General features: G+C 39.1%; 1 protein-coding gene across 1 annotated transcript; it reads left to right on the forward strand.

The window, feature by feature from the left end:
• The first annotated feature begins 1,759 nt into the window (after positions 1–1,759).
• On the forward strand, positions 1,760–23,789 carry LOC123750280 (protein FAM98A). The gene is made up of 8 exons (XM_045732397.2): positions 1,760–1,898; positions 3,676–3,890; positions 8,344–8,498; positions 8,983–9,093; positions 12,055–12,234; positions 14,216–14,401; positions 19,551–19,662; positions 21,731–23,789. Exons 1-8 carry the CDS (start codon positions 1,861–1,863, stop codon positions 22,171–22,173), a joined length of 1,440 nt encoding a protein of 479 aa, XP_045588353.2. The 5' UTR covers positions 1,760–1,860; the 3' UTR covers positions 22,174–23,789.
• The last annotated feature ends 340 nt before the right edge of the window (positions 23,790–24,129 follow it).

Raw genomic sequence — 24,129 nt, forward strand, 5'->3', positions numbered from 1 at the left:
CACCTTTTAGTGTGTGGTCTGGTCAACTTACTTTAGCCACGTTATTGTGACTCATCGGCTGCATAAATGCAAGACTTTGCGTATGGGGTCATAACAGTTCACATGTCAGCTTCCAAATTAAGAACAGGACAGTACCTTGCAACAGATTGATGAAGACAAGGACCTTGGAGTCAGAATTCACTACTCACTGAAAGTTGATCTCGAACCCATTGTTGATGTGACGACTTATACTGAATTTTGTACCTAGCTCATCAAGATTGTAACTTGCTTAGCTAAATGAATTGTGGGGTTCAGTCCCTGAGCCCATTATGTGCCTCTGTAACCCTTTCCACTACCGCCCACAAGATGGGTATGGGGTGCATAATAAATGAACTAAACTAACAACACTGCAAATGACAGAAATGTTTGGAGGATGTTGATCCATACGACTTCTTCATAAGGTCAGATGTAACACAAACAAGGAGCAACGATTTTAAGATCAACAAGCCACAACGTAGGACAGAAAACAGGAGATGCTTTTTCACCCACACGATTATAAACCCAAGGAACCGCCTACCCGCTTGCAAATGCCAAAACTCTGCTGAACTTTAAAATCCAGCTTGATAAAATCATCAAGACAAATGGGGGGACCTTTGACAAGCCGCCGGTTTCCTGCCCTCATCGAGGCCACTAGTGTGTTAGTGGTCCTCAGGTAAATACGTGGTATGTTACAGTAGCCATAAATTCTGGTAAATTTATAATTAAATAACAGCACGCTGATAGATTTCCACGTAGATTCTTTATTATTATCTATCAGCTACTATATTTAAATACAGTAAAACTCTTTTTATTACATATAAATATATTTAAAGATTCATTTGTTTTTGTTTTTCTCTGACGATAGTTAGGAAGCGTTCGACGTTGGGTCAGTGATTGACGCCATACTTTACTTAGGGGTTTTAACACCTCAAACAAATGGGGCAAATCAGTTTTTGATCAAAGTCACTTTAATATTGTGTAAGAAACACCAATTTTTAAATGATCAACGTTAAATAAAAGAGAAAAATATAATCAGAAGTAGACGCCGCCGCGTGTCTAGATAATTATTTTCCCAGGATGGTTACCTTTTCGTGCAGCCCTGTGCTTCTTGGCTATATTAAGGTACATATAACCCAATTAATTTATTATATAGTTGTAAATTATTATATTTAAATTAAACATATAAGTTAAAACATAACATCAGCTAATGGTTAATAAGACTTTTTAATGTCGTAGGGAGGTTATAAACCTATGGAACAGCCTACCCGCCAAAGTCGTAAATGCCCAAACGCTGCTGAATTTCAAAATCCAGGTTGACAAAAATCATCTGAGATCTTCATCAAGCCGCCGGCTTCCTGTCCTGATTGAGACCACTAGAGAATAGTGACCATGAGGTAAAATTCAGGTAAATATATATATATATATATATACCCAAAGTATACGCAGCAGTCCAGTATTTACAAATATTTTACTTACAAAAAATACGGATTAATATATAATCTCACTATATGTGTCAATATAATTAGGTGGAAATGAAAGGAATATTGAAATTGAATTGAAATTGAAATAAGTTTATTGAGGTAAAATACACACAAAGAGATGAGATAGCTCAAACTATTCTCACCCAGTTCAGTACAACGTGTTAATACATATATAAACACACATCACAAACAATAAACATATTGCCAAACATTCTGAGAGATAAATATATACATTTCCTAAAGGAATAAGAGTTGTGGGTGTAGTTCGTCCTGGGAGACGGAGGGTCGAGGAGTGTGGCGGCGGGTGTCTGGCCAAGAGCCTCCTGCTGCTGCTGCTCCACCTGTCACTGCCCGCGCCGCCATGGAGAATGATATCCTCGACTCCCTGGAGGACCTCGGGTAAGGTGGTGGCGGCGGGGGTGAGGGTAGCGAGGTGTTAGTGGTGTAGGCAAGGCAGGTATGGAAGCAGGTGTGTGGGCTTGGTGGGTGATGGTGGAGGAGGCGAGTGTGGGGGGCCATGCACCACACTGCCCCCCCCACCCCAACACACACACACATCTGCCACACACATGTGGCACACCTCTCAGGGCTTCCCACACCTGCTACCTCCACCTTCAAGCCCCAATATATATGTTGCACACTGACACATGTGGAAGGGTTGCATGCAGGCTGCAGAAATCGATACATTAAGCAATGTTTACCATGATAACATTTGAGGGTAAGACAGTGCTATGCCATGCACAAGGTAGCAACAGGCATTTGCTAAATATCAACTAATAGCTCATAATTATTTGTCTGAAGGTGTAATCAAGGAACATTGTCTTGTAAAACTTGTGTGAGGCTAATGATAGGAGCTCTCTGCACACTGGCATTGCTAGCAAGCAAAAGTTAATATATTTATCATTTCAACCCGGTGTGGAGGGTTCAGTGGTGTGTAGGCCTATGGGGATCTTAATGGAGTACTTTCCCAGTTGAATTATTCGTAGGTTCGTTGGAGAAGCAGCTGTAGAGGTTAGGAAGGCCATACCATAGTGTAGAGTATACTCTGGTAAACTAGGAGAGTATTGGGTACTCACTAGCTATGCTGAGGTGCAGTACGGCTTACAATCTAAGTAAACTTAAGTTGTACTAAGTTTACACAATTTTACGGGGAAAATGGCAACTTTCACAGAACTCTGATGTTGGGTCTGTAATCACTTTCTCTTTCATAGTTTGTGAGACTCTACACTTTGGAATCCTCAGTGATGTTTACTTGTGAAATACAGCAGTACAGTACTGTTTTGTTGGTTGTCTGCACTCTACTGTAATATTCCACTTGACATTTTTTAATTGTTCTTGATACAATGTAGTTGTTTCCAGTACAGTGGAACCTCGAGTGACGAGTGGCTCCAGTTATGAGCAAGCCACTCGTAGAAAATATGTCTTGACTGACGAGCTTTCGCTCGATTAACGAGCGTTCCCGCTGATTCTTGGACACCTCCGATGACAGTTTTGTTGTTGTTTCGCAAGACAAATTTTTCACATGACAAGCTCGGTGCCAGAACGGATTAAACTCGTTAATCGAGGTGCAACTGTATAACAAAGGTCATATTTAAATTATAGTCTTATTCTGCTTGCTTCTCATTGGGTGTCCAAGTGTAGTATTTTGTCATGTCCTCTTATAAAGGAGCCTTTATACACTTGGCCTTTATAAAGGAGCACACAGTACAGTATATGAGAACTACTTGGTCATATGAGCACCAAACATTTCATTAGCAGCGCTTTTTTTTTGTCACAGGGCAAATGCATCCCTTTAGCTTAAATTTAATCTCCAGTTAATTTAGAAAATCCACTGGAGCTCGAAGGTGACTCTAATTGACAGACTTCCTGTCAGTTTAGTAGAATCTCATGTTGTATAACTAATGAGACGAGAGTGGTTCAGTGGTAGAGGTTGCGGCTGGCAGTTTATTAGTTGCAGGGTCGAGTCGCCTGAGTGCTCCAGGTGATCTTCTCATTGATATATGTCACATTAGTGTGATTTCTTTCATTGCTGTTCAATAAAACTAAATTAAAGACCTATTTTGTACAGTATTTCACTAAAATTTATTATTTTGAGACCTTGCATGAACGTATGTAGATGTAGAATGAGTTAATGTTCATTGCTCTGGTTTTGTTTTAAGTTGTTTCATTCATTCAGGTATACTGGGGACATATCTGACGAAGCCAGCTTGAAGGCGGTGGTGGATGGGAGTGAGGGAGGACCGCACAATGTGGCTTACACTAAACTTGTCGCCTGGGTGACTGGTGAACTGCGCATCTTGGCCAACCTTGAAGAGATGGTTAATGCAACAACTTCTCCAGATGACCATTCAGCTTTCATCATGGAAGTTTCATCATTTCTTAAGGAGCTGAGTGAGCAATATATCTTTTCTGTTTGTACATTAGTTGATTTCTTTGAAGATTTTGTGCTTTTTTGTATTAAATATAGAAAGTAATGCAGTACGGTATTTAATATGGTTTCCTAATGTTGGGGAAAAGTTTTGAGAGGCTTAATCATAATGTTTAATCTTAATCTTGAGTTTGGTGATGGTCATAATTATCATTAACCTCTGTGCTGCGCGGCTTTTATTGTGACATTCTGGTGGTGCACAGAAATTGATGTGTTCCCCCAAATTTAGTTATTCTTATATAAACAAAAATTAAAATAAAAAAGCAACTTTGGCAGTGGTGACGTGGAGAAGATGAGATGTGACGTCACTGATAAGTGTTAGTCGTGCAGGAAGCTCCTAGAGGCAGTCGCGTGGGCGATTCAAGACTCGTGATTTGCCACAAATATATTTTCATTAATTTTTTAAATGCATTTTCAGTGCTTTCTAATTACTTTTTTTATCGTATCTGATGCACATTTGTGTTCTTTACAATATGTAAACAGTAGAACATTCATAATGTTCCAAGGAACTGTGATGTGTGTCACTAATGTCTACAAAAAATGTTATCGCAATATTGTTCAATATTCAATTTATTTACACTATGTGCACTCACACTATTTGCAGTCATACACTGTATTACACACTCAGTACTTCAGAAATGAGTGATAATCAAAGAAGCAATCCATGGTACACAGCATGACTTTGTACTCGATGCACCAGGTACACACAGATTTTCGCTTCCTGTTCTTTGTTCTGTGTGCATGCAAACAATGCACTCATGTACACCTTTGGCTTTAGTTCCTGAAGGTGGTATGTAGCCAAGCTTGTGAAGTGTAAGGTAGTCTTGAAAAGATCTAGGAAAAGATCAATGACAAAATTCTGCTCTGGTACAGAATACTGCTACACAATGACAGCCCCTTCCAAAGCTGGAGATATTGCTGACCTAGAGAGTGTGCAAAGATCCTTTACTGCTAGAATCCACTCGGTAAAACATCTAAACTATTGGGACCAACTAAAGGGCCTAAATCTGTATTCTCATGCGTGCAGGCGAGAAAGATACGTAATAATTTACACATGGAAATGTTTACACATGGAAATTAGTAGAGGGGCTGGTCCCACACAGAAATAACATCACATAAGACTAGAAGGCATGGCAGGATGTGCAAAATGCCTCCATTGAAGAGCAGGTGCAACAGGTACTCTTGAGAGAGAACTCTATCAACATCAGAGGCCTGAGACTGTTCAACACGCTTCCACTACACATAAGGGTCGGCCATAACTGGCCGACCCCTCACTGTGTTCAAGAGAGAACTTGATAAACACCTCCAAAGGATACCTGATCAACCCGGCTGTGACTCATACGTCAGGCTGTGACTCATACGTCAGGCTGTGAGCAGCCGCGTCCAACAGCCTGGTTGATCAGTCCAGCAACCAGGAGGCCTGGTCGACGACTGAGCCGCGGGGTCGCTAAGCCCTGAAAACACCAAGGTAACCAAGGTAAGGTACAAAGTACTGTAATCGTGGAATTTTTGTCTGATAATACTGAACACTTTTCACACGTAATTAATGATAATTTCTATCAACATTTGCAATGTTTTCAGTGTTGGCACCGTAGAAATATCAGAAACCTGTCTCATGACATGTACTTGTTGAACACTGGGCTTGGAACAGTGCAAAATTTGTTCCAATAATCCTGTATTACATGTTTTATGGAATGTTTCATAAACGGACACAAAGCTAAGAACACATACAATTCAGCCACAGTCGTGTCCTTCGATCGTGTCATACGTGAAGCAGGTAATAAGCCACCTGCAATAAGTTGCAGTTGCAATGCATACATGTTGGTTTCATCAACATGTTGCATGAATGGCTCATCAAAATAAGCCATAAAATATTCACTTTCACTTGTATCTTCACTTTTATATGGGAAAGTGTGTGCAACACCAACATCAGTACTGTCATCAAATTGTGGTTTGTGTGGTACAAAATTATCACAGTCCTCCCTCGAGTTCACCTGGTGCTCCTTGTACTGGCACCCACCACTGGCAAAGTAACACCACCATGGAAGCTGTTAACACTGTTCATCTATGCTACTGTATCAGAAACAACATCACTGAACCCAGAAAACGAGTCATCTATAGTATCACTTTTTGAAAAATTGGAGATGACACGGGTGGTGGTGATAATGGTGAGGGCGATGGCGTGGAGGCCCCAGCATTTCTGATGCTCGCCCTGTACTGGATATACTCGCTGTATTGTCCTCATTCATGCTGTATCACTTGTATCCAACACTGGTGTTAAGTCTTTATTGTGCCTTGCTTCATCAATATCACTACCCTTCTTCAAACCATAAGGTCTGATTTTCATTATTAGATAGTGATCTTGCGACACCGCATCCGACAGGGGATTGGGAGTCGGAGGCATGTGCACCAGTCATGGTTACTCACTCAGAACTGAGCCAACCCATGGCCCTGGGGCATGCTGGAATTTTTTTTTCGAGATGGCTGCCGCTCACTGAAGGTCTTGGGCGTCCATCTTGTACCCAACCTAACACCCGCGTTTTGAATCTTAGGATACCCTAACATAGCTCCTGAGTCGGGTGGCGCACCTCCATACCCTGTGTTGTGTCGAATGGCACAGTGCTGTTTGTGGCACAGTGGCACTAGGCCTTATAAATTTTAATTTCTAGCATATCCTGGAAGTTCTTAAAAGGCTTGTGTTATATAACAGGCAGAATGATAAACATTAGGTTTAATTGCATATCCTAGGGTATATCTGTGTAGCATTGTGTCACAGCAGCTTCCATTGTGAAGGGAAACATTGGGTTAAATTGAATTATCCTTACCCAAATCCACTCATACCACTTCTTTGAAGTGGTAGAGTGGATTGAAGCACCTGTAGGGTATTGAATATCTGCTGATGTTGGTGGAAGGTTCAACACAGATGCTCTATTGTGGCATATCTAGGGAAAATAGTATAAAGCAAGCTCTTGAAACAACCACTTGGGCTGGATGGTAGAGTGACGGTCTTGCTTCATGCAGGTCAGTGTTCAATCCCGACCGTCCAAGTGGTTGGGCACCATTCCTTTCCCCACATCCCATCTCAAATCCTTATCCTGATCCCTACCAAGTGCTATATAGTTGTATTGGCTTGGTGCTTTCTCCTAATAATTCTCTCCCCTCCGAAATTGCCTCCGTCCAAACAGTTGACATTGATCTCTGATAACGTTACCATAAAATAAGCTCAAAAGTACCAGTCAAGTTCATTTATCTTTTAATTGACAAATTATGACACTAGAAAAATTACAACTGCACCCCTCCCTGTTTTCACCGATTCAAATTGGTCTGTGATGTGGTCAAAGTCAGTGTTTCTGTTTCTTCTTCTACACTTAGCAAGGTCACAGGGTCTGCCTTGACCCATGGAGGCTGGCTCTTAAATACAAAAGTATTAGTTTTAACTTACTGAATGATTCTCACAACTGGTGATGGAAACTGTGATGATTAGCATTATATGAATAGCAATGTGAAGATTAGGAAAGTCGCTCGTCTCCATGCTGAACAATAAATTCGAGAAACATTTCAGATCCTGATATTTTCACATTGGCCTGACTTGATAGTAATTTTCTACAATCCATAATTAAGTCATTTATCTGCTGTCTATCAACATCAGAGCTGTACAGTTTGTCCAATTTTTCACACCTTGGATCATTATTGTCAGCGGTGGTGCTGAAACACATTACTGTATTTGTATTATATGTAGTTAAAGGAAATACATCCTTAAGCATATAATAATAATGTAATCAAAGTCAGATCATACATCTGAAGAAAACTTATTTTCACAATGAGGATAGCTTGTCTAACTTTAATAGAAAGTGCTCAGCTGTGCCTCCTTCATATGGTGCCATACTTGCCATACCCTAGATACCCCACTGGCTCTGTGCTTTGTACAGAACTTGGCATTTTTAAGTACGAACACAGTTTCTTTATGTTGGTTTACCCCCCCCCCCCCCAAAAAAAAAAAATATATAAAACTTGTTTTGTACAATTATGGTAATTATGATCTATTCATGAGAGAATGTCTCTTTCTGCACATATATATACTTATACCAGTACTGTATAGTCATATATAATTATAGAACCACATAACTATTAAAGTATTATAATAATTTTCAGAGTACAACATTTTTCTGTTGTATCAAGGTTATAACAGTGTTATTCAGTCCCATTGAGTAGAGCAATCATATGAAGCCATTTTATGTAAACAAAAATATAAATATTCAACAATAAATACTAGCCCAAACTTGAAAGTATTAAACATTTGTGTACAGGTACACCTCTAGCCACTCATGACCTGGTTCACTCTTTTGTTTAGTGCTTTGGATATAAATGTTAAAGTGGTATACTGTACGGTATATTGAATGCAAATGCACTTTTCAGATTGTCCTCACAGCCAGTTAACCGAAGGTGCCATGAGTCAACGTCTGAGCAATGCAAAGTCGAGACTACTATTGCTGGATTTTATTTTAGCTGAACTAATGGCTGCACGCATGATATCTGCTGCAAAACCTGATCAGGGCATGACAGTAGAGATGGTAAGTCTGCAATTTGTCATCAAATTTCCCAGTTAATCTTTTATTTGGGCAAAGATAATGTTCAGTGTATTACTTATAATGTCATGATTAATCAGTGTTCTTAATGACAAAACCCAGGAAGAATTGTGAGCTGAAATGTTTCTTTTGCCGCCTGTTTGCCTATACAGAGATGAAGTGTATAAAGCTTTTCACATGCCGTAATGTGAATTTCTCCTAACTGCTCTGTATGACTTGTGTATGTCAGGCCCTTGGTCACTTGGTTAGTTTTTTATCTGCTGTCTTGGGAGGGCATAATTCCAGTAATACATACATGTTTGCATTGTGATTTACAAATACATTTAATTTTTTTTGTTAGGAATTTACTTTTATTTATTCATCTTATTGTCTTATGATGATTATAGGACCCTGTTATTTACCATAGAATTTCTCCTGTGTCCATGTGTTGCATATTTATTTAGTTTACATATAATTACTTTTGTTTCAGCGTGAGAGCGAGCAGGCACGTGACCTAAAATCGTTGCTTATTTCTCTGGGTTTCCCAAAACCTCCAGCCAATATTACACCACAGCAACTCTTTGTAAAGGTAGAGCAAAAGGTAAGGGCTTTTTTTTTTTTTATTAGATAGTATTGGAAATCAGTTCAGCACTTTAATTTTAAGATAATATATTTTTGTACTCCTACCATGGCCAGTGTTAATTTTCCTAAGTTACAGTATATTAGTTGGTTCAGGGCTTTTCTGAATGCAGTTTACTTACACTTAATAAAGTGTAAGTAAAGTGTAAATACTCTTGAGTACTTTGTAATAATTATAACTTTTACTCAGGCAAAATACCTTTTGCTTGAAGTTGGGTTGCCAACTCTTATACCTGTGGAACTGGTAGAGAAGTAGAAAGGCCACATGGCTTTGGGGTTGCAAAACATGAGTTCATTGTTGCTCAGTCAATCTCTTTGGATTTTAGTGCCTGGTCTTGGTTGCTCTGGATGCCTTTTTCTTTTCTCCCATACAATAGAAACTGGATGCCTCCTCTGGATGCATTTCCAGCTCCATGTTCGTGGCCTGGTTTAACTTTTCCTTGAGCTGGTTTTCATTGTCTTGTTTTCCTTTTATTATGGCTCGGTGGGACTCATTACCTGTTGCAAAACTGGAACTGTGCACATTCACTGAATCTGTCCTCCTTTATGTGTGGGTCATCTTCCATTTCCTGGCTGTAGTGTTAAGTTCCAGCTTCATCCTGGCTGGCAGGCAATATTTTGTTTTCTTAGAGTAGGTGCTGGCTTAGTGTCACCTGCAGGCTTGGATTGTAGGAGGACGTCCTAATCTTTCTGATGTTTCTCAGGACACCTTTGTGATTGCAACAGTGTATGTTTGATCATTCCTTGCACTGAGCAGTGTTATTACCAAAGTGTAGTTACAAGATGAGAGCTATGCTCGTGGTGCCCCATCTTCCCAGCACTCCCATCTGGGAGTTCTCCCCAAGCCTGACCCCGGGGCCAGGCTTGACTTATGAGAGCTTGATCCAACAGGCTGTTGTATGGAGTAGCCTACAGGCCCACATATCCACCACAGCCCGGTTGGCCTGGCACCTCTTGTAGAAGTGGTCAAGGACTCCAGTGCCAGATTTGGGCAAAGTTGGTGTTCGTGCTTCTTCAACTCCTGGATGTGATAGAAAAGGCATCAACTCCTGGATGTCGCCAATTTCAGGTCTCGTGGTCTGGAGGCTGGCCAGCCGTTTTGTGGTATGCCCCAATGCCAATGTTTTTGTGAAGACCTGCCAACCACCTATTCCAAGTTTGCCAAATGGTTTCCATGCTTCTCTTGCTTATTTTCCTGGGTCTCTAGGCTTTCTTTTGGCATGTTCATTTCCTTCTTGTATTCAGGGTTTGGTGTTGGTGATATACTTCTTATACCACCTTTGGGCTCTGCCATTTTTGTTTTCCTTTGGTGCTCAGCTTTTCTCAAGACTGTCTTCTTTGGTCCTCTGATGTCTTCACCTTCAGAGAACCATATTAAGGCCTACCTTGGGGTTCTAGGTCTTTCCTAATTGGCTTCCTTGTTGTTTTTGGTCTACTGAAGGATATATTAACTGAAGGACATTTCAATTAATACTTTCAAAGGTCTTAAATTAGCAGGCCAGCCTACCTTTTCTATGGTCTTCCATATTGCAGCTACAACTCTGGACTCTAGATGGTGGTAGGGTGGTTTCTCCATTTCCATTAGGATTTTGTGAACATTTTGGGTAGCATTACCTTCACCTGTGTGGTGTTTCTGCTGGACCGTGGTTTGCAAAGGACAATTTCCCAGCTTTCTCCAGTGGAAGTTCTTTCAGCACTGCTTGGGCTGTGTGGTGCATGCCCCATTTTGTTTGAGGTGGATTGTGTCCCATCATCATTCTTTTCCTTTTTATGGGCTCTCATTTCCGTGGTAACCTTTGCCATCAGCACTTGAGCTGTTTCCGGTTGTGTCCTCCCTAAACTAAGGCATTTCCTCTGGCTCTGTCTGCACTGCTCATTGTTGATGGACTCACGGCCAGCAGTATCCACCCTTCCAGGTGTAGTATTTGGAGCTGTCTTGATAGCATTTCAGTGTATGTATCTTTTACAGTGCTTTGCTCTGCCCCTGCCATTCTGAAACCACTTGTAAGAGGGAGAGAGGGGGGATTAACTTTCTCTCCCTGTGGAGCTGGTCTCGAACGTCGACCTTATTTCTAGGTCGACTTCTTATGCTGGCTGTTTTCTTTTGAGACGTGTTGATCGTTGTCTCAGTCAGTCTCATTCTGTTACAACAGTGTGGGAGACAGATGGGATCCTCCTCTGGCTTTATGGGGCCATTAAACCATTTTCAGTGTGGTCTGCTTGTCTCCACCCAGTGTGGCTTTCAGTTTGTGTTGCTGCTGTTTATGGATTGTGGGCCATTTATGGTGTTCATTTTACTTGGCTTAGGGTTTGGCGGCATGCCTAGCCTCGATGGTTCGTGATTCTGCCAGTCAGAATCTGGCTTATCTCTTATCTCCTGTGTTAGTGGATGGCAAGCTTCATGGTGCCATATTGGCATCTGTTTGCTGTACCGTGTTTGCCCCTTATTGTGGCATCATTTTCCATCTATGGTGCCATGGCTGTTAGTACTCTTGTTTATCACTTTGTAGTTGATCTCTGATCTCTTTGCTTCTCTCCTGTTAAGCCAGATTTTGGCCCCGAGTCCTGGTAAGCAGTGAATGGATCAGAGACCTGGTGTGTTACACTCTGGCTTGTTGATGAAATCGGGCCTAAGCACGGTGAATCACTGGGTGCTCACCAGAAAAGCGTGTTCCATTATATTCAATGCATAATTTTTTTTATACATCACTAGATTTGTTAGATTTTGTATTAAAATTTAGAAAGTGCAGGTCTCAGAATTGTATCATATAGTAAATGTACAGAAGGGAAGGGAAGGAGGTAATATTTTTTTTATTTTTTTTTTTTATTTTTCATAATATTGCTGTATTGTGTGAGACAGACAGACTTGATGCTTCCCCAAATCAGCTGTGATTAAAACATTCCAGTTTTCTTTTCTTTACAGGTGAATGATGTTAAAAGTAAAGCTAATGCTTCTTTGATTGGTAAACCACTTTTCACTGGTGTCCTGTCAGACAAACAATGGAAGATGCTGGAAGAGATGCAAAAGGAAATGCAGAATGAATATCGAATGCGAAGAGAAATGATGATTAAGCGTCTGGATGTCACCATACAATCATTTCAGGTAAAATTTCACAAGTGATTTGCTTGTAAAATACGTGCATGCATTTTGTGTATTTTGTTGTAAAGAAAAACTCATTGAAAGTAATGAATTACTCTTTTCTGGGAGGCTTGAGTAGTTCCTAGTGAATATCCATGTGTTTCCTGTGATACCACATGGATATTCACAAAAAATATTAGGCATTTGGACTTGCAAAGACCTACCAAATACTGTGATCAGAATCCAGTGTGCTCATATGAGGTGAGGGAAGCATGAGTATCTGAGATCAGTTGTATAACTGAGTAAAACCAAAAGCAAAATTGTGTATCTTGATGAAAAATGGAAAGGATGGAAACAAAGAGAAGCAATAGTCTGCCAAATATCAATAAACCATGCCTTAGTATCTAGGTGCACCCTCAGCACCTCCAAATGTTGACCAGATCACACACTAGAAGGTGAAGGGACGATGACATTTCACAATCGACTTGAGAATGGTCCAGGACGGAGCGAAACGTCGTTGTCGTCCCTTCACCTTCTTGTGTGTGGTATTTCAACATACTTCAGCCACGTTATTGTTACTCATCGCCTGCACCACCAAATGACAGATGGCCTTGGAACAAGGCACGAAGGAAAAGGGGCTGACAAACAGTGCAACAGCTTGGGAAGCATGAGTAACATGCAAATAACACTTCTTGTCAGACATAGGAAAGTAATCATGATGCAATCCCGACTGGTCAAACCAAGGATCCACCACTAAGGACCAATGGGAAAACTTGCTTAGCCATTTTATTAGGACCTTTCCTTATAGTCCTCCCACCATTATCTCTCCACTCGCATGTCTCATTCTTGTTTGAAAAAGGACAAAGAAGGCATGAAATTAGTACTGTATATATGATTTCCAGAAGCAACCAGAAAGCCACCTCTAAAAATGAATTCTTTGCTTAAGGGGGGGGTGGTAGTGGGAGGACTAAAAGGAAAGGACCTAATAAAAGGGCTAAGCAAGATCTAGAGAAATGGGGGCTGGCTGAAATGATAAAAGGCCCTGGATAGCTTAAGTGTGAAAAGAAACATCCAGTTCAAAAGCAAGAAAGCAGCTCCTCCAAGGCCATATGGCTGGAGATGACAGTTGGGCATGACACTCCACAGAATGCCAAGACAAAGTATATGATGACTGACAAACGGTAAGAGAAATGAAATACCAGAAAGACTTGTGGTGCTACCAAAGGAGGACCCAAATGTGACACTGAAAGAGCTGTCACCTGAACCACATGGAAGTTACCATTACAAACAGCTCAAAACTCCAGACACAACGGTAGGTGGATTGACTGGAACTTTTCAGGCAAGTCAACTGGGAGAGGCAGAGTCAGGGAACAGAAGAAGAGGGAGATACTGTATACTAAATAATTGGGTAAATATTTGTTGAGATAGTGAGCAGAAATGAGTACAGATGACCACGATGCTCTCCAACTGTATTCATGCTGTTCTGGAGGATTTGCCGAGGTATTTGTAGTATGGTTGTCAGTGATACTGTGTGGTCTTTAAGATTTGATCAGTGTTAAATACTGTTCCATGCCTATACTGTGCCCCTAATTTTTCTCGAGCTACTGCATCTCTACCCAGTTAATGGAAAATGGTGGTGATGGTGATTGCTTTATATTGTAAAGTCATAAAAGGGTAGTATTTACAGTACATCAAAAGATTTGTTTAAGACATACATTCCACGCCATACTCACGCCCATGTGAGCTTTCACATTTTTTCAATTATAGGACTTAGATATTTCTTGTTAGATGCAGTTGTTCATTGGACAGTATTATAAATGTGATGATACTTTTGAAATTTTCCTTGGAGATGATCCCACTGTGCCATCACAAGCAGTCTTATCATATAGTCTCAGCTGGATTAATTAATATCTTTGACTTGTTTGTGAAGTAAAAGACACATGTGTAAAATGTTTTAATTGATTATAATTTAATTCTCTAACATTTTTTATATTTTCCCCAACAGTGGTCAGACAAAGCTAAAATGCGAGAAAATGATTTGACACAAGCCTTTAGGACAAGACGTAACAATATGAAAGAGGAACCCAACGTCTCAATTGGTGACATGCTTGCTGCTCGTGAGGATCTTGCTGTTCTAGAGAAAACAAGTAATGCTTCCGTTCGCAAGCAGACAAAATCTAATCTAAATAAAGTAAGTATATATACTGTATATATATATATGTGTGTGTCCCAAACTTCATTTATTCTTACCTATTGACTGGAAGTAGTATAGTGAATATTTGCTTATTTACATTAATTGCAGTCCCCATGGTGCAGTGGTAAAGCACTCGCCCAGCGCTTCACGAGCACTTTGGCTTGGGTTCGTATCCTGGCTGGGGAGGATTGACTAGGTGCCATTCTTTAACTGTAGCCTCTGTTCACCCAGCAGTGAATGGGCACCTGGTTGTTAAAAGATTTGGCGGGTCGTATTACAGGGGAAATTAGGATTAACCCTTAGACCGCGCAATACATACGTATATGATTTGACAAAAAATAATTTAACATAAGTTTTTAAAACTTGCACAAATACTTTCCAATTTTTTTTGCATAATCAACTAGGCAAATGCTCCAACTTTGTCTAAATGATCACAGCATAACTTGAAAAACAGAGAATCAAAATTAATTTTAAAATTGAATATTGAAAACTTTAGATGATTTTCAATTCAAAATAAAAAATATGAACTATCATTAGTCGATCATTTAATGTTGTTGTTGTCACAGAATAGCATATGATCTTCATTTTCATCAAATTAGGATATTGGTTTTCAGTATGGTTTACTGTAAAAAATTTTGTCAATAGGGCATTTGAAATATGCGGCAAATTTAGACCAAAAAAAATTATAACTCCAAATGTATAATGTTTATGAAAAATTCATTCTGATGGGATTGTAGAACAGACACCAGAGCACACAATATGTCAAAATAGTGAGAATTGGCTAATAACTGGAATTTTAGGATCCATTCAAAGTTGAAACTCTGCTTTCAGAGATAATTGAAGTTGAAGTTATCAACAATGAATGAAGGTAGTTTTAATTCGTCAATTTAATTGTATGTTTTAATAAACATTGTTTGGCATGCGTACTCGAATATGTGAAAGTTGTAGGTCAATGTGTATTGAAATGACGTCAAGAAAAAATAACCCCCAAAAACACAAAATATAGGGATAATTATAATACTGTAATTATAATGATTTAAGGGATATATTTAAAGTATACTTTATATAAGTGAAAAAGCCCTAATATGGTCCCTAATCATCAAAAAATCTAAAGACAAAGAAAATACAGTAGTTTGAAATCGGAGGAGCCCAAAAAACTTAACACTTTGAGGTTCCACAGACTGACTATCTCGTCACTCATTTTTCTACTGAATGTGTTCCAACGACGCAGTACTGAGTCACTCATTAAAATATTTTTTAAAAATTTAAATTTTATCAGATCAATCTGGTAGTGGTTTTAAAATAAGCGCCTTTAGATTGCACACAATTTGATACCAAAATCAAAGATATAACATGAAACTTGATGTCCAAACACTTGAAATATTATAAATAGGCCTATGGTCCGAATATTAAAATATTTGTTAAAATTCTATTTATTGTCCTATTATCTTGGGACTAGTTTTAAAATGCGCGCCTTTTTATTGCGAACAATTTGATACCAAAATGAAAGATGTAACACAAATATTTGTCAGAACACTGGAAAGTTATAAATAAATTTGTGATGATGAGCGTCCAGAATTAAAATATTTGTTAAAAATCCAGTTATTGCTCTATTGTTCTGGGACTAGTTTTAAAATACTCGCCTTTTTATTGCGAACAATTTGATACCAAAACGAGCGACGTAGCACGAAATTTGATGTTATCAAATTGAACGAGTTGAACATTAGGTTGCAATGTACAAAATGGTGTTCGTTCACGGGTAACTTTAGGCTTTTCTGTGGGGAGGCACTCCAGCCTTTTGTACATTTTATTCATACACATCTGTAGGGAATTTAATTGCGAACACAATGATACCAAAATGAGCAACGTAGCACGAGAATTAAGGTAAAAAAATGGAACGAGAATGCACATGTTACTGATTTTGTGCGTTTTTGCCGACTTTACGCTTTGCTGTTGGGAGTCACGCTAGGCTTTTGGACACTATATTTATACACACCTGTAGAGAATTTAATTGCGAGCACAATGATACCAAAACGAGCGACGTAGCACGAGAATTAAGGTGAGAAAGCTGGAACGAGTATACACATTTGGGTGTCACCGCTCGCTTACCCGCACGGAGGGGCCACGTTCCCCCTGTCAACCGCGAGTTTCCACGGAGCGCGAAAGTGTTAAAAGTCCCAAGTTTTGCGAGTTGTGACTGACTTATTTATTTATTTATTTATTTATATACAAGAAGGTACCTTGGCTTAGAGAAAATACATAGCATAGTATTTACAATCTTGTAAAGCCACTAGTACGCGCAGCGTTTCGGGCAGAAAAAACCCTATTTGTTGACCAATTTCATTCTATCTTCACATAGTTATGAAAACATATGCATTCTCCAGGATGTAAAGGTTACAACAAAATCAGATAATAAACAAAGGAGAAAAATCTAAAATCTTAAAAAAAATCTCCCCAAAAAATATTTTTGGGACATTGATGAAAGTAACATATATTAACACTTTGTACGGATCAGGACATCGTCTGGAGTCATGTTTCGTCTACCCGCTTCCGCGATGTGGACGTAAAATGATGTCCTGAAAAAAATATTTGTATAAAATTCAATTTTAATCCGATTTACTTTGGGTTTGTTCCAAACTGCGTGCAATGAGGCTCTCTTTCTCACCACTAGGTTGCATGGTACAATAAGTTCATGAAAGGTGTGGACCACTTCGATCAAATGGTATTACCATTTTACCAGGAAAACTCAAAAGTGGACCTAAAAGATAACTTTTTATTTCCTGCAAATGGCTTTGCATAATGCCTTTGTTTTGTACAAATACAACACAACTGATCAAAAAAAGCTAACATTGCTACAGTTCCACGAGGTGGCAATTTGGGCCCTATTGTGCTGGGACCCGGAAGATTGGCCTCAAACAGCAACAGTATCTCAACACTTGCAGCACGCTCCAGACATAAATGATGACACAGGTCCTGCCTATGCTGACGCCATGCAAACTCCTGGACCATCTGGTGTGAGGCGGCCCTTGTTCACTTCAACACCTCAAGCTGAAGCAGCAACCGAATCAGAACCCGAGATGTCTGGCACACTGCCATTTGACGAGACGGTTTTGTCAGATGACTCTGACTCTGACTCAAATGTTGAACCTCCAGTGATTCAGTTGATTCTGAAAATAGCATGAACTACAAACTGAAACGAGTATTTTGATACCAGAATGAACACTGTATCACATAAACTGCCATAAGTAGACTCGAACCTTCATAGATTTTTTTTTGGGTGTAGCGTGTGTCTGCATGAGTGTCCCAAACGGGTTGCAGATGGGTGACTTTAGCCGTTTATACTGGTAATGCTTCCCCCATATTATGTATTATATGCATATGTCTGTTTAGGGAATTTTATTCCGATCAATGTACAACCAAAAATAACTGTGTGCAACAAGTATAACCTTGGCAAACATAAAAGTAAAAACATTTCGTGTGTGTTTGACGCTCACTGATATGTTCCAGCGTTGTTTTATATTTGGCGCTATTCTATCTTACGCTTTGTTGATCTTTTTTACCTACGGGCTCATAGAACATTCTATTGCGAACACATTGACACAAAAATGAATGACGTACATAGAATAATAATGTCAGGACAGTGAAATAAGTATAAACTTTCAAAGCGCCGTATCGCACATGTGTCGTCCCGTCACCAATACCGGGTAACAATTTCACCACTTCCCACACTCTTGCAGGTGGGCCGCAATCATTATTCTACGTTTATATTCATATCACCGTGTTGGGAATTTCATTGCGAGTCCATTGATACCAAAATTAACGCTGTAGGACAAGTGTGGAGGTGATAACAATCCCAAGAGTAAAAACATTTTGTTGCTGTTGGGCGCTCACGGCGAGTCATCTTCGTAGTTATTTATTTGGTGCTGGTATCCCTATACGTTTCGTGACTTTTTTTACTGATGATGTTCTAGAGAATTTTATTGCGAACACGTTGGTACCAAAATGAAATACGTAGCTCGAGAACTAAGGTCAGGAGAGTAAAAAGAGTATAGACATTTTTGTTTTTACGCTTAAGCGACAAAAACGCCGCGTGCACATACCGCTTTTTTTTTTTTTACCTTCGCCGGGCGCGCGAAAGTGTTAACATTGGACAATGTATTTATATGATATACAGTGGAACCTTGAGTGACGAGCGGCTCCAGTTACGAGCATTTCAAATAACGAGCAAGCCACTCGCAGAAAATATCTTGACTGACGAGCTTTTGCTCGATTAATGAGCGTTCCCGCTTGTTCTCGGACACCTCCGACGACAGTTTTGTCGTTGTTTCGCAAGTCGAGTTTTACATAACATGACGAGCTCGGGGCTGGAACGGATTAAACTCTTTAATTGAGGCGCCAATGTATAACAAAATAGATCACATTAACATAGTTATTCATTATTATTTGTGTTATGTATTACTCAGCTATGATATAAAGTCACCAACTCCATATCCACTTTGTGGACTCTTCTTACTATTATTCTTCTTCTTTGAGCATAGGACAGGTGCTTGCATCTCTTTATTACTGCGCAATCCTTCAGTTCCAGTTATTAGGAGCTGTTCTCCTTATCAATAAAACGTTCTTATTTTTCAAAAATTCGTCTAAAATCAATTTCTGAAAATATTTTGATGAAAGTTTCACAACACTGAAGCCAATAAGTTGGAGATTTAACATTTTTAAGTTATTTTTACATAATTCAAATATTTTTCGCTACTATGTCCCCTACATTCGCGGTAATATGCGCTGTCTATCTTGGTTATCTTGGAAGTGATTTCTTGAGATGATTTCGGGGCTTAGCGTCCCCGCGGGTGGGTCCTCGACCGGGCCTCCTTTTTGCTACACACACCCCCCAGGAAATAGCCCATAACAGCTGTCTAACTCCCAGGTACTTATTTACTGCTAGGTAAAGGGCATTAGGGTGAAAGAAACATTTTGCCCATTTGCCTCTGCCCCCACTTGGGATCGAACCTGGGACCTCGGGACTATGAACCCGAAGCGCTGTTCATCCAGCTGTCAGGCGCCCTAACATTTCTAAGAATTAAGGACCTGCCCGAAATGCTGTGTGTGCTTTTAATTTTTTTAATTACATTTTTTTTATTTTTTTCAGATCATCATTGGTAGAGTTCCTGACAGAGGTGGTCGTACAAATGAGCTAGAGCCTCCCCCTCCAGAGATGCCGTCTTGGACACAGAGATCAGGTGGTGGTGGTGGTGGAGGAGGTAGGTTATGAATCACTTTATTTATCTTTAATGCAGTTAAATTTCCAGAATCATTAAATCTTTCATACTAGAGTGTTGGAAAGATTAATTTCCAGTGCTGTGTTATGGGGCTGCTTTAAGCAGCAGCTGATTTTACAAGACATGTTATGACGTGTGATGATATATGTGCAGAGTTACTCCTCAAGAGGTGACATACTGTTTGATGCAGCTCTATTGTCACAAGTTCATTATTGTCCACTTGTCCGATTTTAGTTTTTGGGCAGCTGAGGATGTTTTATTAATGTGTGGGGGGCTGATAGATACATGTCTCAAAATAATGATGAGTTTTATGTTTTCTTTTGAACATAAGATGTCATTCAAACAATATAACTACATACAAATGTTTCACAATCAATCAGTTTAGGTGCGTCCCTTGAAAAGTATAAGTGATTTGTCAATAACTAGCTTTGACCTGGTACATAGAAATCTTTGTATTTTCCATTCAAGCTAATGAATAAATTCTCTCTACAGCCTATCATTTACAATCTCGTTATCACTATTTTAAAAATGTTAAAGACACTTGAGAATTAGAAATTGCCTATCAGGAGCTCTATCTCCTGAATGCTGGGGTTGGAACAAGGCTGTCTTTGTTCCAACAATCCTGTATGATGTGTTTCACATAATGTTTCGTCGTATATAGTGAGCAAGTAAAACACATTTCCACTGTTGAGTGCAAGATATTTTATATAAAACAATGAACAGCGGAATATTCATTAATTAAAAACATATTAGTTATTTACATAAAAAAATAACTTATACATTTCACTAATTTGGAAGCTAGGTTTGATGTCCCATTTAGCTATCATAAGTGATTTCAGAATAATTCGGCAGAAAAGCACGTTTGACTTTCTTATTAACACTTTCGCCCGGGGACAAAAAAATGATGCACAGAATTTGACACAGAATGGCATGAAAAAATTATCAGACGAAGGTGCGGGAAGGACGCATCGGTGCATCAAAAATTAAAATGCTTTCGGCTTGGCTGCGGATGGGGTGTGCCGCGATTTTGGACATTATATGCATATACTCCTGTAGGTAATTCTATTGCAAACACATGATACCAAAATGAAAAACCTAGGACGAGAAATGAGGTGACCAAAGTGAAAAGAGTTTCCACATTTTATTGCTCATGCATGCTCATGGGTAATGCGCAACCAATTTATGGGTTTGATGCGGGTGGTACACCAGGCTTTTGGACTTTATATGCATATACTCTTGTAGGTATTTCTATTGCAAACACATTGATACCAAAATGAAAGACCTAGGACAAGAATTGAGGTGACAAAATTGAAAAAGAGTATACACATTTTATTGCTCTTGTGCGCTCATGGGTAATGCACGGCTCACCTTGGGTGGTCTAGCGCTCGCTCGCCCAAAGTGCGACAGGTGTTAAAACCGTAACCATTTTCTAATGTTACTTTTAATACAAAATGTATACCTTATCGTATACAATACTGACGGCTTCAACATGTATACATTACCACCTGCCTCCCCAAAAATAATGGTGTAATTGTGATGACTAACTTGGACCAGCATTTAAATGTTTTATTCATGTGGAATGGCTGTTTTATGTTGAAGGAAGACTTAATGCTGTTATCTTTAATGTACAGACATTTGCAAGTGGTCTGTGTTGCATTCCTGCCAAAAAATTAAGTAACAAATATTATTTGTGATTAATTCATGAATGAATTTGACAGTATTATCATTTGTCTTGAAAGTAACAGATTTCATAATGCCTCTTTAGAATAACACTCAGATAATGAGTCTTGTAAGTTCATTACATATTTGTGATACTGTACTTGTAATACTGCAAAAGGGTTCTTTTTTTATTTTTACAAATTCAGTAGTTTATCTTTTTCTTTGATTTTTATATTCTTATAATAATGAAGTAATGAAGTAGTATGAATAATATTATTCATAATAATGAATAATGAAGCAGATTAAAAAAAGTAAGTATTGTTTAATCACTGTTGGGAACATGTCGGTTATTATACATATGTGATTTTAATTATTTGTTTATCTTTTTCAGGAGGATTTGGTGGTGGTGGTGGTGGTAGTGGAGGACGTGGCGGAGGTCGTGGAGGAGGCCGTGGTGGGGGATTCAACTCTGGAAATGATCGTGTTCAGGGTGGTTGGAATCAGGGTGGTGGTGGGTATGATAACCGTGGTGGTGGTGGAGGGTATGATAACCGTGGTGGAGGCGGATATAACAGAGGGTATGATAACCGTGGCGGTGGAGGATATGATAACCGGGGTGGTGGTAGAGGATATGATAATAGAGGTGGCGGAGGATATGACAGTCGAGGTGGTGGTGGGGGCTATGATAACCGGGGTGGAGGTGGCGGTGGGGGTTATGGTTGGGGTGGTGGTGGCGGCGGTTATGATAACCGCGGTTATGACAACAGAGGTGGGCATGGGGGCAGAGGTGGCGGACGAGGTGGCAGAGGTGGTGGTAGGGGAGGCAGGTATTAAAATTACAAAAATTGTATGCACCATGTAATTGGAGATATCATCTGTGGCATTTACCAGTGCACCATCTAACAATTTATTTATATACGTTATTTAAAAAGCAGTTATACCCTACGATATACTTTTTAGTAAGAGGTGAAAATTTCATTATAGTGCATGATAGCCACTTATATAACATTAAATTGATACTTTTTTGTAAAAATATATAACATATGTACTCTGGAGGCACACTTAGCAGTTTTTATGTAAAAAACAGAATGTGATGTGATGTCTCCCTTAAAGTCAGTAAACAAGAAATTCTTCAGAGGTTAATTATCAATAACATTAAAAGATAGGCCAGTTCCATGGTGAATTCTGGTGAATGCTCACCAGTTGTTCTTTGCATGATCATTATTCTTGTGTGAAATGCTGTATCTCTAGCCTAACGGTGTCTGTATTCGTTAAGAATAACTTGCTAATTACATAAAGAAATTCATGTAAAGATTTTTTAATCATTCCTTTTTGTGAAGTTAAATCATAGAATTAAATCCTTTACAGAGGAATGTAATTGAATAATCTTGATATACTGTGGTATATAAATAATAATAATAATTACATACCAGTAGAGATTGTGATCTAATATGAAAGATCCAAATGTCATTTGCCGATGCAGTGTGGAGTTAGTTAATTTGTTGAAGATCCTTGCTTGCCTTTTGCCTCTTAAAGTGAGAAACAGCTTGCATTGCTGGTAATTAAATCCTTTTGCTTTGGCTAGGAAAGACTGAATAAAGTCTTTATTATAAAAATTATTTGCTGTAATTGTGAAGTAATTCTTCAGAAAATAATACTGTACTTTCTTCAAGAATTGTGAACTCTGACAAGGAAGAAGTTGGCTGGTAATACTTTCATTATAAGCAAACATTCACAAAAGTCAACAGTTGTTTTATGACCAAGATGTCATGACTTCCATCATTTCATAATAAAGTTCTAAGGCATTTAATATGGCAGTGAAAGTCATTTACAATACTTATAACCTGTTGCCTAAAAACTGTAAACACATTCTAAATATTTTTGGATTTTGAGCACTAAGTTGCAACTGATTCCAAAAACTAAAATGTCAAAATGTGGTAACACTGGACTTCTCTAAATGCTTATTCTGTAAGTTATTAGGGTTGTTTCAGGGCATCCTGTATCAGGAGAGCCTGTATAATTACTTAGAATTATTGGAATACTACCTGTTTTGATATTTGTTAACCATTGGTCAAGTTTACACTATATTCCAAATGTTTTGCTGGTGACTCAAATTCATGCCTAGTTGTAAATCCAGCCATACCTTACCTTGTGATGATTTTGGGGTTTAGCGTCCCTGCGGCCCTGTCGTCGACCAGGCCTCCTGGTCGACGACCATAAATATTTTGAAATTGAAATTACATACCACGTAGCCATATTGTTACTTTTGTGTTTCATAAGTAAGTTATGTCCTTGTAAAAACCATGGGTACAAAATAGGAACTGCTGTACTTGCAAGATATTACATATGCGTGTGTGTGATTGTTTCATTTATTGTTTAACTTTGTTTACTGTTACTGTGTACAGTGGTGAATCAGCTGGCATTACCGTCAATAAAAAAAAGTGTCCAGGTTCAGTTAATTTTCTTGCCACTGCAATTAAACTTCCAAAGAATTACTAGTAGATATTTTTTTATGGAATATATTTGTGCATGTGTGTGTGTGTGTTAGGCTTAAACTGAGGTCCCCCTCAAGGTCAAACTACTCTCCTTTAAGAGTTAGCACTGTTGTGGAGTTGCATCCTGAGTACTCATTAACTTGTGCGAAAGGAAACGTGCCCCGCTATTTCTGTCCCACCCGGGATTCCCAATCGTGAGTGGAGAACAAACCAACTGTATTAGAGAGAGACCTTGTATATATTGTTGTGGTTTTATGCTCCCCCTCTTGAAAGTGAGAAATGGGATACATTTAAT

The sequence above is a fragment of the Procambarus clarkii genome, chromosome 4 (genome assembly GCF_040958095.1).
Source record: "Procambarus clarkii isolate CNS0578487 chromosome 4, FALCON_Pclarkii_2.0, whole genome shotgun sequence".
Taxonomy (NCBI): domain Eukaryota; kingdom Metazoa; phylum Arthropoda; class Malacostraca; order Decapoda; family Cambaridae; genus Procambarus; species Procambarus clarkii.